The sequence below is a fragment of the Mobula birostris genome, chromosome 16 (assembly GCF_030028105.1).
Source record: "Mobula birostris isolate sMobBir1 chromosome 16, sMobBir1.hap1, whole genome shotgun sequence".
NCBI classification, from domain to species: domain Eukaryota; kingdom Metazoa; phylum Chordata; class Chondrichthyes; order Myliobatiformes; family Myliobatidae; genus Mobula; species Mobula birostris.
The window spans coordinates 58,499,435-58,516,142 of NC_092385.1; the positions used below are offsets into that span (position 1 = coordinate 58,499,435).

Below are 16,708 nucleotides of genomic sequence, written 5' to 3' on the forward strand. Positions count from 1 at the left end.
TCACAGAACTAGAAGCCTTTTGCAAGGAAGAATGGGCGAAAATCCCCTAAACAGGAATTGAAATACTCTTAGCTGGCTACAGAAAACATTTTACAAGGTGTGATACTTGCCAAAGGGGGTGTTACTAAGTACTGACCATGCAGGGTGCCCAAACTTTTGCTTTGGGCCCTTTTCCTTTTTTGTTATTTTGAAACTGTAAAAGATGGAAATAAAAAAGTAATCTTAAAATATTAAAGAAATGTGTCATCTTTAACTTTATACTTTTTGGAAATCAGGTCATCTTTTACTCACCTAGCTATTCACAGTAACAGAAATTTTGACCTGGGGTGCCCAAACTTTTGCACACCACTGTATATTTTATATAGAAGCAGAAACTGCTGGAAACTTGACAGGTTTATGGAGAGAGAAACAGGTACAGTTTCTGGCCAGAGACCATTCATCAGAATTGGGAGAGCAGCAAGTTATTTTAAGTTGCGGGACAGGTGGTGGGAGAAGGAATCAAGCCCAGAGGGAATGTTCGTGATGGAGTGAGGCCAGGTCAAATATTTGAGTGAGGGTAATTGTAGGATGATTACATTTGCGTTTGTTATGTGCTGCTAATAGCAAGACTGTGGGATTTGCTGAGAAGGTTAGACTTGACTGATGGAGAGGGGAAAACCAAGTTGTATCATGGATGATTTGCAAAAAAGATCCATAAACAAACACTGACTATGCAGACTCATTGTCTCAGCATGCTCTTTCTCCACTCAACTTATTTCTTTCCTTCTTAACTTTATTCTTTCTCTCTAGTGCCTTCTCATTTATCTCATTGAAACTCTGGATGCCGTCCACCACTTTGACAGTTTCTAATTCCCTTTCATTGTCACCCTGGATATATGATTCTTCTGCACCACCATCCCACATCAAAAAGGTTTGAGAGTCCTCTGTTTCTTAAATAGATACCTAACCACTTCCACCAGCACAATCACCTGGCTAAACTTAACCTCACATTGAACAGCTGCTGCTTCAGTTTATTTTCTCCAGATCAAAGATTGTAGCTTTGGGAGTTCACATGGACCCAAATTATACCTGGAATATGTGGGACAAATGAAATGGTTTTCATTTCAGCCCTGCACAGGGACCTACTCCTTCAGCTATTTTACTGGTACACAATGACTGCAGTGGTGGTGGTTCCTGTAGTTACACAGAACTCAAACTTCTTTGCTTTTGCGGTCAGTTTCCACCCTGTTCTAACCTCTACATAGTAAATCTTGAACTCTTCACTTTCTCAATCTCTGAGCTAACTACTCTCGCAACGACCTGATTATACTTCTTCCCAACTTGCCTCATGTAAGGACTCCTTTGCCTTATCCATTCCACTGTATCAGTCGCATTTATTTCAACGCAACTAAAATATGAATCCACACAAATGCTTCTGAAAGGTTCATTTCCTCAGGCATGGCTTCTAACTATCCAAGTGGACAGAGCCCTCCCCCCCCCCCCCCAAAGCGCATCACACCTATTAATTTTGTCTCTGCTCTTCCCTTTCTCCTGTACAGCACAGAGTGTTTCCACTTTGCATCTCACTGGCCTCCACATCCAGCAGATTGCTTGTCACAGTCTTTGCCACCTCACACTCCCTTTCCCTCACCTCCCCTTTCACCATTTGAAAGGGATCCCTCCCTTCAGGTCTCTGGTCTGCTGTTCTGTCCCCACCTACCACTCCCTATCAAATGGCACCAGCCCATGCAACAGCATGAGGTACATCCTTTTACCTCTTGCCTTCCCACCATGCTTGGCCCCAGAGCAGTGGTTCACTTGCATTTGGTGTACTGCATTCAGTGTGTAGTTCACTGTCTGAAAAAACCAAATGCAGATTGGATGTGCTCAGTCCACAGAAGTGATCCTGAGTTTTTGGTTGCCTTGTCGTGCTACTTTAACACCCTGCTCTGTCTGTAACTTTAACACCCTGCTCTGTCTGTAACCTGCTGGACAGTTACAAAACTGAACAGACAGTTGAGAAAAACACCATCTTCTGTTTGGACAATTTACAGCCTGCAAGACTTCATTATCAAATTTAGTTCCCGTGAAGTTTTTACTTCCTTGCTATTTTTGCCTTCCATCTTTTGTATAGACTAAACAATATTGGACAATGTTAGCAATGCCTTACACAAAAATATGTAATCTTATCTTTAACTGTTCTGATCTCTCTCCCCCTCTCTCCCTACACTGGTGATATCTTTTGATTGGCTATTTCGTGCAGCAGCAATCAAATGTTAATGAATTTAATAAGGCTTTCATTCTCTCTTTCAGATGGTCTTTAGTTTCATACACCTGATTCCTTAAAGTCATGCACAAGTAATATCTTGTATCATTGATCATTTCTAAAGTGTTTCTTTCTGTCTTTGACTCTCACTGTTGTTCATGGAGGCTATTGAAGTTGGTCACCTCTAAAGTAGTGGCATTCGTTAAGGGGGGTGTTAATATTCCTTGGTGGAAGGGCTTGTATACATGGTTAAACTTGCAATTTTAATGGTTATTACTGATACAAAGATTATTGTTGTAATTGTTGTAACTCTCTCACAGTGGTGTCTGAAAAGTGGATGCTGTCTAAGTTGCATGCCATCTTGGTCAATGTCTCCCATCCACTACATAATGTACTGGTTGGGCACAGGAGTACATTCAGCCAGAGACTCATTCCACCAAGATGTAACACAGAGCGTCATAGGAAGTCATTACTGCCTGTGGCCACCAAACTTTACAACTCCTCCCTTGGAGGGTCAGACACCCTGAGCCAATAGGCTGGTCCTGGACTTATTTCATAATTTACTGGCATAATTTACATATTACTATTTAACTATTTATGGTTCTATTACTTTTATTATTTATGGAGCAACTGTAACGAAAAACAATTTCCTCCGGGATTAATAAAGTATGACTATGACTATGTTTAGAGTGTTCTTTAATAGGCCTTAACTGCTTAGGATAGTAAAAATTGTTTTATAATTGATGGGAAGGTGTCTCACCCATTTAACCAAACTAGTTATAGTTATGTCTGTTTTCATGCAAGACCTTAAAAGTTAGATGTACTGGAGTGTTGTTGCATCCCCATTTAATCCATAATTATTTACATTATACGAAAGAACATGAATTCCATCCATCACTTACTTTCTTGCTGCAGGTTTCGACCCATTTCTGTGTTCAGAGAATCTGACGAAGAAGGCAGTGGTTTTACGTGCTGTGCATTTTCTGCCCGAGAGCGCTTCTTAATGCTGGGGACTTGTACTGGAGAACTCAAGCTCTATAATTTGTTCACTGGCCAAGAAGAAGCCACATACGCCTGTCATAACTCTGCCATTACACACCTGGAGCCATCCAAGGTAAATTACTTATTTGGGGATCAGTCTTTGACAATTCGAGGGAGATGATAGTGCACCTTTATTGATAGACTGCAATCTTTTAAAACTTTGACTATTAAGTAATTTTGAAAAAATTGTAGAAAGCAGTCCACAAATGGAATTTTATAATCGGGTAATGTTTGGTGGTTTTTGATGTGTCTGGCACTAGTCACATCAATGACAGATTCAATAACTATCTTCATTACATTTCTTCTTAATCTACTTCCCAAAAGGGCTGTTTCATTCTCTCAGTTTCTTAGTCTCTTTTCCTTCCACATCTGTATTTGTATTTCAAATTTCCTCCAAACTGGAATTCTTTCACTTGAGGTTAACCATGTATTTTCTGTTTCCTACAGTGGACAGTTCTGTTTTTGCCCTTTGCATGACTAGAACCATGAATTCTGCTTGTCAAAACTCAGATTTTGGAATCAGTTTTCAATCCAGTACTTTCTACGCTGTTCAAACATAAACTTGTCTTCATATTTACAACCTCCCAAATTCTGCGCTAAAATCAGCTGTTCGAGACAATGAATGATATTCCTATTTCTAGATGGCTTTCTTTGTATGCTTTCTCTACAGACTCCATTGGCCAGACAGCCTACATTAGTGGTCGCCAACCTTTTTTCTTGGCTTGTGCCTACGTACGTGCGCGTCTGTGCATGTGCGTGCGTCCATGATGATGTCTTTTTCTTTTTACAAGGTGCGGAGCGAGAGACAGAGACTGTGTGACGCACCACTCCTCACACAAACATTTTCGCAGTATTTTTTCCTTTTATTTTACAAGGTCGAGTTGCAATCTCGACACTCAACGCGGCACGGATGGAAAGCGTACTCGAGAGTGGACCCGACTGTTTTCAAACCCAGGAACCTCCGCTCCTGGGTCCGGCGCTGATGTCATTGTCGCCAACCTTTTTTAAGTCCAAGATCCCCTACCACAGCCTTAGTGAAAGGCAAGATTGACCTAGACACAAGCATGCGCACCGGGCAGAAAAGAACAGAAGTAAAACCCTGCAACCCCAGAAACAACCTCTCTTCACAAACAGCGGGAATATTGCGATATTACCATTATCCTAATTAGTATTACTTATTTTTATAATGCTCGCATTACAACACCTTTAATTCTATGTTTCATTATTTAATTTTATTTCAACACGAAAAATAAAGGAATAAGTATTGTCTGTTGCACTCAGTGTGATGACTGGGGCTGAATACTTTCTGCTAGTTCCCTGAAATTTGGCTCATAACTACAGACAGCCAGTCTGTGAGGTGTCTCAGTAAGACAGCTCCATATTTAGACTTAATAGTTTTCATCTGTTGCAGCACAATGCCCTTGCAAACCTCCTGACAGACTGAATATTTGAATGGACAGTTTCCTTTGTTAGACTGAATGTTGAATCTGCCACGTTTTTCAGGTGTTTTGTATTGGTAGCCTGTTATTGAGATATTAGTATAAGTTTCAGGGGTACACAAGCTAATGACACCACTGTTTTTTGTTTCCCAGTTCTTTTACATTTGGGGAATGTTGGAATTTAAAGGGGGAGAAGTGTTGTAATGTGAGCATTATAAAGATAAGTTAACACCAATGAGGATAATGGTAATATAGCAATACTCCCGCTGTTTACAAAAAGAGAGGTTGTTTCCGGGGTTGCGGGGTTTTACTTCTGGTCTTTTCTGCCCGGTGCACATTTTTTATTTTTTTCCGGGATCTACTGGGAAAGTCTCAAAGATCGACCGGTTGATTGCGATCTGTAAAATATGGACAGGAAATATTTATTCACAGATGTTGCCTGACTTAGTATTAACAGCATTTTCTGTTTTATATTTCAGTGATGGCAGTCAGTTATTTGCTTTTGTTGTGAGTTATTGTTAACTCTGCTATTGGGCTTATTCTTTAATTCTTTGTGCACACTTTTAGGATGGGTCCTTGTTGTTGACTTCAGCAAGCTGGAGTCAGCCTCTCTCTGCTCTCTGGGGAATGAAATCTGTCTTCGATATGAAGTAAGTAATTGTAGGCATCAATGGTGGAAAGACAACTTAATGACCCCGTATATTGTCCAGTGTCCTTGCCCTGCCAGATAGTCTTGAGTAAGGATTTTGAGACTCCTGATAGGCCAAGTATAGTAGCATGGTATGAAGGCACAGGTGCAGAGCGGGGATTTTGTTCTTCAGCAAATATTTTCATCGGTATTTGAAATTGTACTCATGGGTTAATCAAGGGTGATTACAGACATTATTATAAGACATTGACGTATAGAGAATAATCCGAGCCTTGACTTTGAAATGTCAGTTGGATTGTTTTTGGTATTATGCCAAACTATTTCATGCCGCTTGTTTTATACCCAGTGTCCACACAATCAACTTCCACTCATATCATGCAAAAGTGAGATGGAGATCAAGTCAACTTTAGTACCTCCAATGTTCTTCAATTTGTTTATGTTTTTTTTTTGTAGATAGAAAGGGTATCTTTATCTGAAAGATGAGGTTTGGATAGTTACACCTGTGTTTGAAAATATTAACTCTGCTCACTTGAAAATCTTCAGTTTATGAAAAGCACGTCTATGGTTCTGTGTATAAATTTTATTCATGGCTTTTGTTTGAAAGATAGCATACACTAGCATGTATCAACATCCCTTCCTAATGTGTTAGCCTGTGTTTGTGAATGTATTGCAGTTGAAGTAAATAGGGGGATCATATGGGTAAAATTCAGCACGTGTGTGAGTTTTGCTGGAATACCAAACTATTTTTGTCCTGTGAAGAGTAACCATCAATCTTGGTGAATGTTCCAGGCAGAGCCTGATCAGCACTGCACCCAGCACAGCTGGATGAATGTTTCCCTTGGATTGTACTGCTCAAAAAGTAACTTGATGCCACTGTTCCCTGTATTTCAGGCACTCTTTCACAGATGATCACTATGTAGAGTTCAGTAAACTCTCTCAGGACCGAGTGATTGGAACAAAGGAAGAAGTGGCACATGTGAGTATATTGGCCTTGGCCTCTGTAGTAATTAACAAAATTTTAAATGGCAGTGAAGTGTTATTTAATGCATCTCAAATGATTACAAGAGCCTGGCGAGTTAACTGACCTGATCTGGAAAAAGAAATAAATTTAAAATGGCTCTCATTTTTGCTCACCATTGAGACACTGAATGCCACCATCTCTGGCTTGTGTGATTTACATTCCAATTACATCCCCACTCCAGCTGCCATCACACACCAATCAAACTTTTATTAATTTTCCATCCAGTATACCCTACATTTTCTTTGTCATTAAATGCTTGAAGAGAGATCATCTCTTTTGCTGCCTTGTTGCTTTTTACTGATGAAATCCTCCTCCTGTGTTTTTAATCTCAGCTATTCCAAACTCTTGGATTGCCATACCAATGGATATGTGTATTTCATCAGACTTCCATTTTGATTCAATCCCTATTGCACATTGGCCTACATTACTAAATTAATGCCGCATCAAATTTTAAAAAATTCAATTTGGAACTGACTTACAAAAGGAAATCAATATGGTTCAATCGGATAGGAGAGATGTAGAAGGTTTTATCTGATGCTGAGATTGAAGAATATTGCATTAAACTGCAATGTACTTGACATTGACTAATTTGGTTGTGTCGCTGGATGTTTAATTTGCAGTGTTCCTTAAGCACACAACATTAGTCAAAGAGTTCATCTTTTATTCCATCCATAGATCTACGATATCCAAACTGGACAGAACATTCTCACTCTCTACAATCCAGATCTAGCTAACAACTACAAGCGGAACTGCGCAACCTTTAATCCCACAGATGACTTGGTGTTAAATGATGGAGTGTTGTGGGATGTACGTTCAACACAGGCGATTCACAAGTTTGACAAGTTCAACATGAATATTAGTGGAGTATTCCATCCAAATGGACTAGAAGTCATCATCAATACGGAGATTGTATCTTTTAATAACATGGAATGTTGCACTAGGACCTAAGAGGTTATAGAAATTTATTTCTTCTATACCTGTGGATTTTTAACTGGAGTAGAAATTCTAGTCACTCAGCCAAGAGTTCACTGATCACATGTCATTGGAGCCATGCTGTTTTTTTTCTCCCCGCCCTCCCCCCAAGCATTCAGGTGCGTGTAAGTGAGTTAGGGAAAGTGGCCCTCAACCAACCACCAAGAAACTGCAAATTGCAGCATCTTTACAACCACAGGTGTCTATGATTTATTGATAGATAGCAAGTTCTGCCCTTTAGCTTTCCAGCTTTCAAAGTGGTGATACCTTGATTTAGTCCTGGATCTTTAACCCTTCACAGGGTCTTTCTGAGACTGAGGCCTCCCACCGTTTCAGCTGTCCAGGCATGCCTGCTTCAATCTGGCACTGTCTGGGAGGCGGGGTGACTGACTGGAGGACTGAGGGTTGCACTGTGTGGTTATCTGTAGATAGCTCTGTGATACAGTAGATTCTCAACTTGAAGGCTAATTGGAAGGCAGGCTTTCCACACCTAATCATTTTCACCTTAGGCTCCAATAGTAACACTGGCAAGCTATTGTAAGAGGTGCATTGTTCCAAAAAGAACATGTTGAATCAGTCATCTCTGCCCTATAGAAGAATGCAAACTTCATCAGGCATCACAGTGATTATTTTAAATTGCATTCATAGTAGGGAGTACACTTAGAATGAATTAGATTTTGTAATGTGAGCGGCAGTGTATTCATTGTCCTTTCCTACAGAAGGTGTTAAGATCGTTCAAACCACAGCATGTAGGGCAGGCTAAGTTGGGGGTAGTAGGTTTCCTCTGTAGGTTCCCACCTGCAGCTCTACGTAATTTCCAAGTGCTTTCCTACAAATTGCTAAACTTATTCATAATCTACACTCCCCCTCTATTCTGCTAAATATGTTGCAATTCAAAGGTGTAACCACACTGTTATTCAGCTTTTGAATATGTTCATAGAAGTTGTGAGATGAACTTAATTCATCTCACATGATGTTTCGCTGTCATCGAGTACTTCACCTAACTTTATTCTGGTCCAAATGATTTTAATTTTACTCACGGCCAGAGTTTGAAAAAGTTAAATAAATTTTACTATTTTTCTTATGAAATGCTTCCCAGGCCAGAACTGATAGTAAGCTGTTGATCTGCTGTCTGATCCACTCTAACCCTGGTGAACTGGTAGATCACATAACTTTCATAGCAATGTGCGGACCTCTGGAAATGGCCTAGCAAACCACTGAATTATTTCGAGATCACACTGGTTAATGTGGAGTAATGAAGCCAGACAGCTCACCTGACATCTCTCTCAACATTGGTAGAACCTCTCCCAGTGGAGCTAACCGTGCATATCTTGTGATTATCTAGGTGTCCAAACTGGGAGAGCTGTCAAATCTGTCACAGTTGAACTTTCAGAATAGTTTATTTTGCCTCCATTGCATTCTGGCTATTTGTGGAATTAGTGGGACAGAGCTGCTCAGGTTGATGTTATTGTAATGCTGTCATTGTCATCAGGAAGTGATTAGTTTGTGGGTACTATGGCCTCGACTTCCAGACTCCATGAAGTCTTGTGGTACCCAGTCAAACTTGAGCAGAAAATCTCATGCCAATTCCATCTACTCATAAATCAGTGCTTCTCCATGATGAATAGCTTAGCCAGAGCACTTTGGTAACACACTTTGGGTGAGGAACTTTGGTGTCCATATGCAGCACATTAGCCTAGTAGAACATAGAATATAGAACAACGGTACAGCACAGGAACTGGCCCTTTGGCCCACAATGTTGTGCTGAACCAAAGAAAGTTGTAATCAAGTGGCCAACTAAACTAATCCCTTATGCCTACACTATATCCATATCCTTCCATTTTCCTCACATCCATGTACCTTTGAAAACATCTCATAAAAGTCCCTAATGTATCTGCCTGTACCACCTCAGGAGCTCATTCCAGGCACCCACCACCTCTGTGAAAAGAAAGAAAAAAAAAACTTGCCTCTCACATTTCCTTCTCACCTTAAATGTAGCCCTCTGGTTTTAGACCTTTCAACTCTGGACAAAAGATAGCATTATCTGTCTACTCTATATCTATGCCTGTCATCATCTTATAAACCTCTTGGATCTCCCCCTGAGCCTCTGTCATTCCAGTGAAAACAACACAAATTTTTCCAATCTCTCATTATAGCACATGTCCTCCAATCCAGGCAACTTCCTGGTAAACCTCTTCTTCATCCTCTTCAAAACCTCAACATCAATCCTATAATGGGGCGGCCAGAACTTAATGCAATAATCCAGATGCAGCCTGACTAGAATTTTTATAAAGCTGCAATGTAACTTCCTGGCTTTTGAACTCAATGACGGGACTGATAAAGGCAGGCAGTGGTGAGTGATGTGCCACAGGGGCGGTGCTGGACCCACAACTGTTCACAATGTACATTAACAGTCCAGAAGAGGGGACCGAGTGTAATGTATCTAAGATTGCAGATGATACTAAATCAAGTGGAAAAGCAAATTGTGCAGAAGTTACGGAGAGTCTGCAGAGATATAGATAGGTTAAGTGAGTGCACAGGGGCCTGGCAGATGGTGTGCAATGTTGGTAAATGTGAGGTCATCCACTATGGAAGGGAAAATGAAAGAGCAGATTATCGTTTAAATGGTAAAAAAAAATTGTGGCATGCTGCTGTGCAGAGGGACTTGGAAGTGCTTGTGCATGAATCACAGAAGGTTGGTTTGCAGGTGCAGCAGGCTATCAAGAAGGCAAATGGAATGTTGGCCTACATTGCTAGAGGGATTGAATTTAAGATCAGGGAGGTTATGCTGCAACTGTACAGAGTACTGGTGAGGCCACACCTGGAGAACTGCATGCAGTTCTGGTCTCCTTACTTGAAGACGGATATACTGGCTTTGGAGGTGGTGCAGAGGAGGATCACCAGATTGATTCCAGAGATGAGGGAAGAGATTGAGTCACCTGGGATTGTACTCGCTGGAATTCAGAAAAATGAGAGATCTTATAGCAACATATAAAATTATAAAAGGGATAGATGAGATAAGGCAGGAAAATTGTTTCCACTGGTAAGTGAGACTAAAACTAAGGGACATAGCTTCATGATTCAGGGGAGTAGATTTAGGATGGAGATGAGGAAGAACTGCTTATCCCAGAGATGGTGAATCGGGAGAATTTTCTGCCCAATGAAGCAGTGGAGGCTCCCTCAGTAAATATATTTATATAAGACAAGGTTGGATAGATTTTTGCATAGTAGGGGAATTAAGGGCTATGGGGAAGAGGCAAGTAGATGGAGATGAGTCCATGGCCAGATCAGCCATGGTCGTATTAAATGGCGGAGCAGGCTGGACGGGCCAGATGGCCTACTCCTGCTCCAATTTCTTATGTGAGCATGCTATATGCCTTCTTAACCACTCTATCGACCTGTGTAGCCACTTTCAGGGATTGGACCCCAAGATCCTACTGCCCCTTTACATTTAACCTACCAAGGTGCAACACTTCACATTTAGCCAGGTTAAATCCCATCTGCCACTTCTTCACCCATATCTTAACTGATCTATATCCCATGGTATTCTTCGCCAGTCATCTACGCTATCCACAACACCACCAATCTTCATACCATCTGCAAACTTACTAACCTACCCATCTACATTCCATCCAGGTCATTTATATACATCATTAACAGCAGAGGTCCCTGGACAGATCCCTGTGGAACACCACTAATTACGGACCTCCAACTAGAAGATCCTTCGACCACTACTCTGTCTTCTATGGGCAAGCCAGTTCTGAATCCAAACAGCCAATTCATCATGGATCCCCTGCATCTTAATCTTCTGGGTGAGCCTCCCACAAGGGACCTTTATCGAATGCCTTACTAAAATCCGTTTCAGACAACATCCACAGCTTCATCAATCACCCACGTCACTGCACTAAAAAACTTAGTGAAAGTAGTAAGATACTGCTTGCCCCACTCAAAGCTGTGCTGGCTCTCCCTAGTGGATAGGGTAATGCTATTACAGTGCCATTGTCCAGCGTTCATTTCCACCACTGTCTCTAAGGAGTTTGTACCTTCTCCCTTTTCATTTCTCCAGTTCTCTCCCATATTCCAAAGATGTCTGGGTTAGTATGGCTGTAATTCTACTGGGCCAGAAACATTGTTTTTGTGCTATATCTCTAAATAAAAAATAGAAACAAACAATTGCCAATAGTTACTCAGCACAGAACTGACTTGCGGTAGCTGTCAAATTAAGTCTCTGGTGCTGGATGAACCAGGCTGAAGAGTAAACCCGTTTGACCACATTCTTGCCAATCTACCCATTCCAAGTGTATGTTTAATTATCATGACTGGTAAGGGTGACAATGGCAGAGTACTTCTACAGACAGGTTTGGTCTTCACCTTTAGGGTACTTTCAATTCTGTCATGTTGAACAGATCTAGTAACTCACAGCTGGACATCTGCAAAATATTAATGGCTATCATATTGGCTAATAATAGAACAGACTTGTGATTCACCATCATTGGTAACCCCCTGGCCCACTTGACCATTATTGTCATTCTGAGGTATCACTTTGGTTCAGTTGAGGAATCCTGAAGGGCCTTCTGGGGACAACATCTGACATACCTGAAGATGAGGCATCAACCAGGTGAAGCTACTGCATAGATGTAATCATCAAAAGCAGCATGCAATACACCAGGGCCAAGCAATCCCAAAACTACTCGGTCAGGTTGAAATCTGGGAGTACCAGTTCAGGAACCCTTCAGATTAACATGCGGGTTGAGTTGGTAGTACAAAAGGCAAGAGCAATGTTAGCATTCATTTTGAGAGGACTAGAATATAAGAACAAGGATGCAATGCGGAGTCTTATGAGGCACAGGACAGACCACATTTGGAAAATTATGAGCAATTTTGAGCCCTGTATCTAAAGGATTACTGACCCTGAAGAGGATCCGGAGGAGCTCCACATGAATTATTTCAGGAATGAAAGGTTTAATGTCTGAGGAGCATTTAGTGTTTCTGGGGCTGTGTTGAATGGAGTTCAGAAGGACAATAAGGGGCCTCATTGAAACCTACCAGATAATGGAGAAAAATTTTCCAGTAGTAGAAATGTCCAGGATCTAAGGGCACATGGCAAGACATTGGTTGTGTTTAAAGTAGAGATTGGTAAGGGAGTTAAAGGTTATGGGGAAAATACACCATGATTGAAAGGTGGAACAGAGTCTGTGATATATGAGCAGAATCAGGCCATTTGTCACAGTCTTGGGTTAACAGTACAGGAGCAGGTTGATATGATTTTGAGTTGAACCAGGCATTTGTAGGAAGAAGCTCAGTGCTCTAGCTTGACTGGTTCTGGAATAACAAGAGCAATGCTCCCCAGGCCTACCAATAAATAAGCTCATGGAAAAGTGAGTGCTGTGAATTTGAAAAATGCAGAAGCAGCAAATGTCCAGCAAGTCAGGCAGCATTCGCAGAATGAGAAACATTGAGTTAAGTCATAAATTTTAAATCATCATCTGGGGTTCTTTGTGTGTCTCTACCTGTCCCAGATATTTCCTGAAAGCATTTTATTGGAAACCTATTCTTCATTTCTAAATAAATTAAAGATTTATTGGGGAGAATTCATGGTTGAGGTCTATCCGTGTTTGTTTGACAGTGTAAGTTCCTTAACGAGCTGCCTTTCAGTGGGACCTACGGACATTCCACCTCTTGCATATGGTACCTGCATTAGATCAATGTCGCATTGTCTTCAACAACACAGGCACAGTCATCTATGGAGGTAGGAGCCTTGGTGTGGGGCAGTGATTACTATGAAATTCAATTAAATTGGGGGAATTAATTCTAAAGAGTATTAACTTTATTTTTGAAGGGGAGTTTAAATAAAACATACATCCCTGTCAGTGGTGTCATTTCTGTCTCCTGAACATGGTTTGAAACAAAGAATTTAATGTAATTAATTTCTATGTGTTGGATAAAATATGTCCTTTTCAATTTGTGAGAAATTGGATCCTTTACAATCCACTTACCTTTGCAGTGTTTTACTGGTTCTTGCAGGTGCACACTGAATGCTTGTTTTGGGTTTGGGTGAGTGAACTATTGAGGGCTCACCAACATGGATACACTGTAACCTACTGCTCCAGTCAAAAGTAGTCACTTTTGAGACTATATCTGACTGGAGTAGTAGATTGCAGTCTAACTTCTGAGTTTGGTTATGGATTCATTTGTATAATGGGTGGATAGATGTATCATGAACTGAGATTTGAAAACTATGCAGAATGATGTACTAATACAGTGATGGCACAGGAAATGGTTCTTGGAGCCAGTTGCCTGAAATTGAAGGTTGACTGAGTTAGTCTTGTGTGTTATAATGTTTTTTGTAAATCTTGTAAAATATTTTTCATACAAAAGTTTTTTTTAATAGCAAGAATGAGGTACTTGGACTATTTCGATTTGATTATCTGTCTCCAGTTAAGTAAATCCCTAGTCCTTTACACAACAACAACCAGAACAAAGTTTGGATTGAAGGATCATAGTTACTAGTTGATAAGGGAAATTTTGTTTTCAAAGGAAGTGATTGCTCATTTTTCGAGGTGTAAGTATGAATACAAACAAGGTACTGTATTCTATAAAGTGTTGGTCAGGTTTTCGCTGGAGCATTGCCCAGTGGTGAGACCCTCAGTTGTTTAAAAGCCTTTCTAGTGTTCAAGTACAGGTGACATTCACTAGAAATATATTGGGTTTAAGGAAACCTTCACTTGTAAATGGGAAGTAATTGTGGGGAAAAATTGTAGAGCTTTGGGGAAATGGCAAAGGAGCGTGATTAATTGGGCAGTTCGGTTAAAGTGAGAGCATAGGCATTGGCTGTAAGACTTGCTGCAATATGAACCTCCTGATCTAGGTGAAGTGCTTTATTAATTGGATTAGGCCTGATAGCATAGATTATGTCACTGTGGTATTATAACAGTAAATTCCATGCATATATGCTATTTTGAGTACTTGTGTGCAAGCTGCTCCATGAATCTGACGTGTGAGAGGCTTTATGAATGCAGGCTCTTTATCAGGTTTCATTTTGTTTAGCTATGCTACAGGCAGATGATGAAGATGATTTCTTAGAAGTGAGAATGAAAAGTCCCTTTGGATCGTCTTTCAGGACCTTTGATGCAACTGATTACAAACCAATAGGTGAGAGCCTTGACTTTCCATTTCAGCTTGCTGGATTAATATTATGAGGTGCTTGCTGTATCTTTAAGTGGTTTAATAATGCCACTGGAGTCTTTGTTAGTCGTGGAATTCAGCTTAACTCCTGGTGCTATTGGATCCTGATGCTTTTGCTGTCCAATGTTTCTTCTGAAATTAAGAATGAGGCGTAAAACTTGCTGTTTACGGCTGTTTTACTAAATGTTGCAAGGGCAAACAACAACAAGAAGTGCATTGAGAACAAAGAAAGGACCAGACTAAAAAGATAGTCATAGTCATCTCCTACCAGACTAAAGATAACAGCAAATTCCCTTGATAACAATTAACATATAAAATAGCCAGATTCAAATGACATTACACCTACTACTGAAAACTAAGAAGTTTCTAGAAAAATACTGTACTAGTAACTGTACCATAATTACTGGAAAATCCACTGAACAATTACATGTATATTGGTGATTATATAAAAATACAAGCAAGCGTCGGAAAGTTACACCACAAGAAAGGTAACAATTCTACACCCCAATCCAACAATACTTCATGTTGATTGCTATCAATGCTACATTGCAACTTGATGTTTGCTTCAGATAGTGCCGTTGCATTAACAAGGTGGGCAGAGACTGAGACAATGTTTGTGTTTTGAGGTTATTGTTATTGCCTCATCACAATGTGGGTTAACTGCTTGCCTCCAGAGTTGACTAACTGTAGGCACCACAGCGCGTGTGTTGAGAAAGGGGGAAAAGTCAGAGGTTTGGGAAGCAGTTATGGCACCTAATCTTAACCCTAGTGCAGGGATTCCCAACCTAGGGTTCACTGACCCCTCAATTAACGGCAGGGGGGTCCATGGTATAAAAATGATTGGGAACCCCTGCCCTATAGTGTATGTGACTGAGAAGTAGAAATCAAGAGAATGGAAGTGGGAGGGAGTACATCAAAGTAACCATGGAAGTCCGTGACCTTAGCTGGTCAATAGCCTTTCCCCAACAATAATGGTATTGAAGAGTTGGAGGTGGACCATGCCATGGTGAGAAAAGGTATTGGACCAGATCAAACCACTATTGGAACATCAGAACCAAAGTTGATTACCTTTTCAAGGGTTGGCTATTGCAGCTTGGGGAAAGGATGAAGGTACCTAAGGAGAACCAGTTTTAAGACGTGAATTAGAGGATCGAGCTAAGGCAGGCTTTCCCGGTGTTGGACTTGCTCAGGCACCTATTAAATGTACAGCATGGTGACCAAGATGGTTTGTGGAATAGTATGTGAGGTAAAAAGACTCACAAAAAGAACTGCCTCTTGCAGTGTCTACAATATTCTCTACAAATAAAGATTGAGTTAATTATATTACTCAGACCAATTTCCAAGCAATGATAATGCTATGGTGCTATGAGACATGTTTGCTCTACTGATAATGTGCTGACACGTCATTATTACTGAATTTCCTTGATCCAAAGTTTATTGCTTACAGTTAACATAACCTCTCTCAAATTGAAATAAGTTTTGCTGCATTAACTGGAGTGATTACTGTTTTTGTCCTTTGTGCTTGTTGAGCTGAGGTTGGGATTTGGAAAATATCTTCATTTCAGGCACCTAGCTGAGGTGATGTGATGGCTTATAATTTACAGTGAAGTAACATTTGAATATTTGCTTTTCAATCCTCATTTTTAAAGCAACACTTGACGTGAAGAGGAATATTTTCGATTTGTGCACAGACACGAAGGACTGCTATCTGGCAGTGATTGAGGTAGGGCAGTTTCCTGTGTATAATTTGTTAACTCTTAAACCCTGGCAGCAGGAGTATTATTATTATTATTATAGATCATTACTTTAAAATAGATATACAAGATCATTATTTTAAAATAGACTTTCCCTCCTGAATAGACCTTGTATTTCATTAAAAAGGGCTCGTGTTGTGTGTGAATTGACAGACAATAAGCCAAGTATGACATTACCTGCATCAAATAGCAGATTACAAGCAAGATCCCTGAGTGGTTCTTAATGTCTCCCCATTCTGTCTCAAGGTTATGACCCTAGTTCTGCTTAGTTTATCACAGGCAGGAGTAAAATTGAGAAATGAATTACTTGGGAGCGTGAGACTGCTATTCTGGGTGAATATTGGGAGAGAACGATGATGTTTTGGATGAAAAGTACCAGGTCTAGTTTCCCCACTTGTTTTA

The 16,708-nt window shown here is 40.4% G+C and overlaps 1 protein-coding gene across 6 annotated transcripts in view; it reads left to right on the top strand.

The window, feature by feature from the left end:
* Nucleotides 1–16,708, top strand: part of LOC140211163 (DDB1- and CUL4-associated factor 1-like) — a 95,608-nt gene that overhangs the window by 67,840 nt on the left and 11,060 nt on the right. For all 6 annotated transcript variants that reach the window (XM_072280699.1, XM_072280698.1, XM_072280703.1 and 3 more), the window contains 7 exons: nt 3,161–3,359; nt 5,293–5,375; nt 6,266–6,350; nt 7,071–7,304; nt 13,023–13,116; nt 14,415–14,519; nt 16,202–16,275. In XM_072280699.1, coding sequence (XP_072136800.1) covers nt 3,161–3,359; nt 5,293–5,375; nt 6,266–6,350; nt 7,071–7,304; nt 13,023–13,116; nt 14,415–14,519; nt 16,202–16,275 — 874 coding nt within the window. The remainder of the gene's footprint in view (nt 1–3,160; nt 3,360–5,292; nt 5,376–6,265; nt 6,351–7,070; nt 7,305–13,022; nt 13,117–14,414; nt 14,520–16,201; nt 16,276–16,708) is intronic.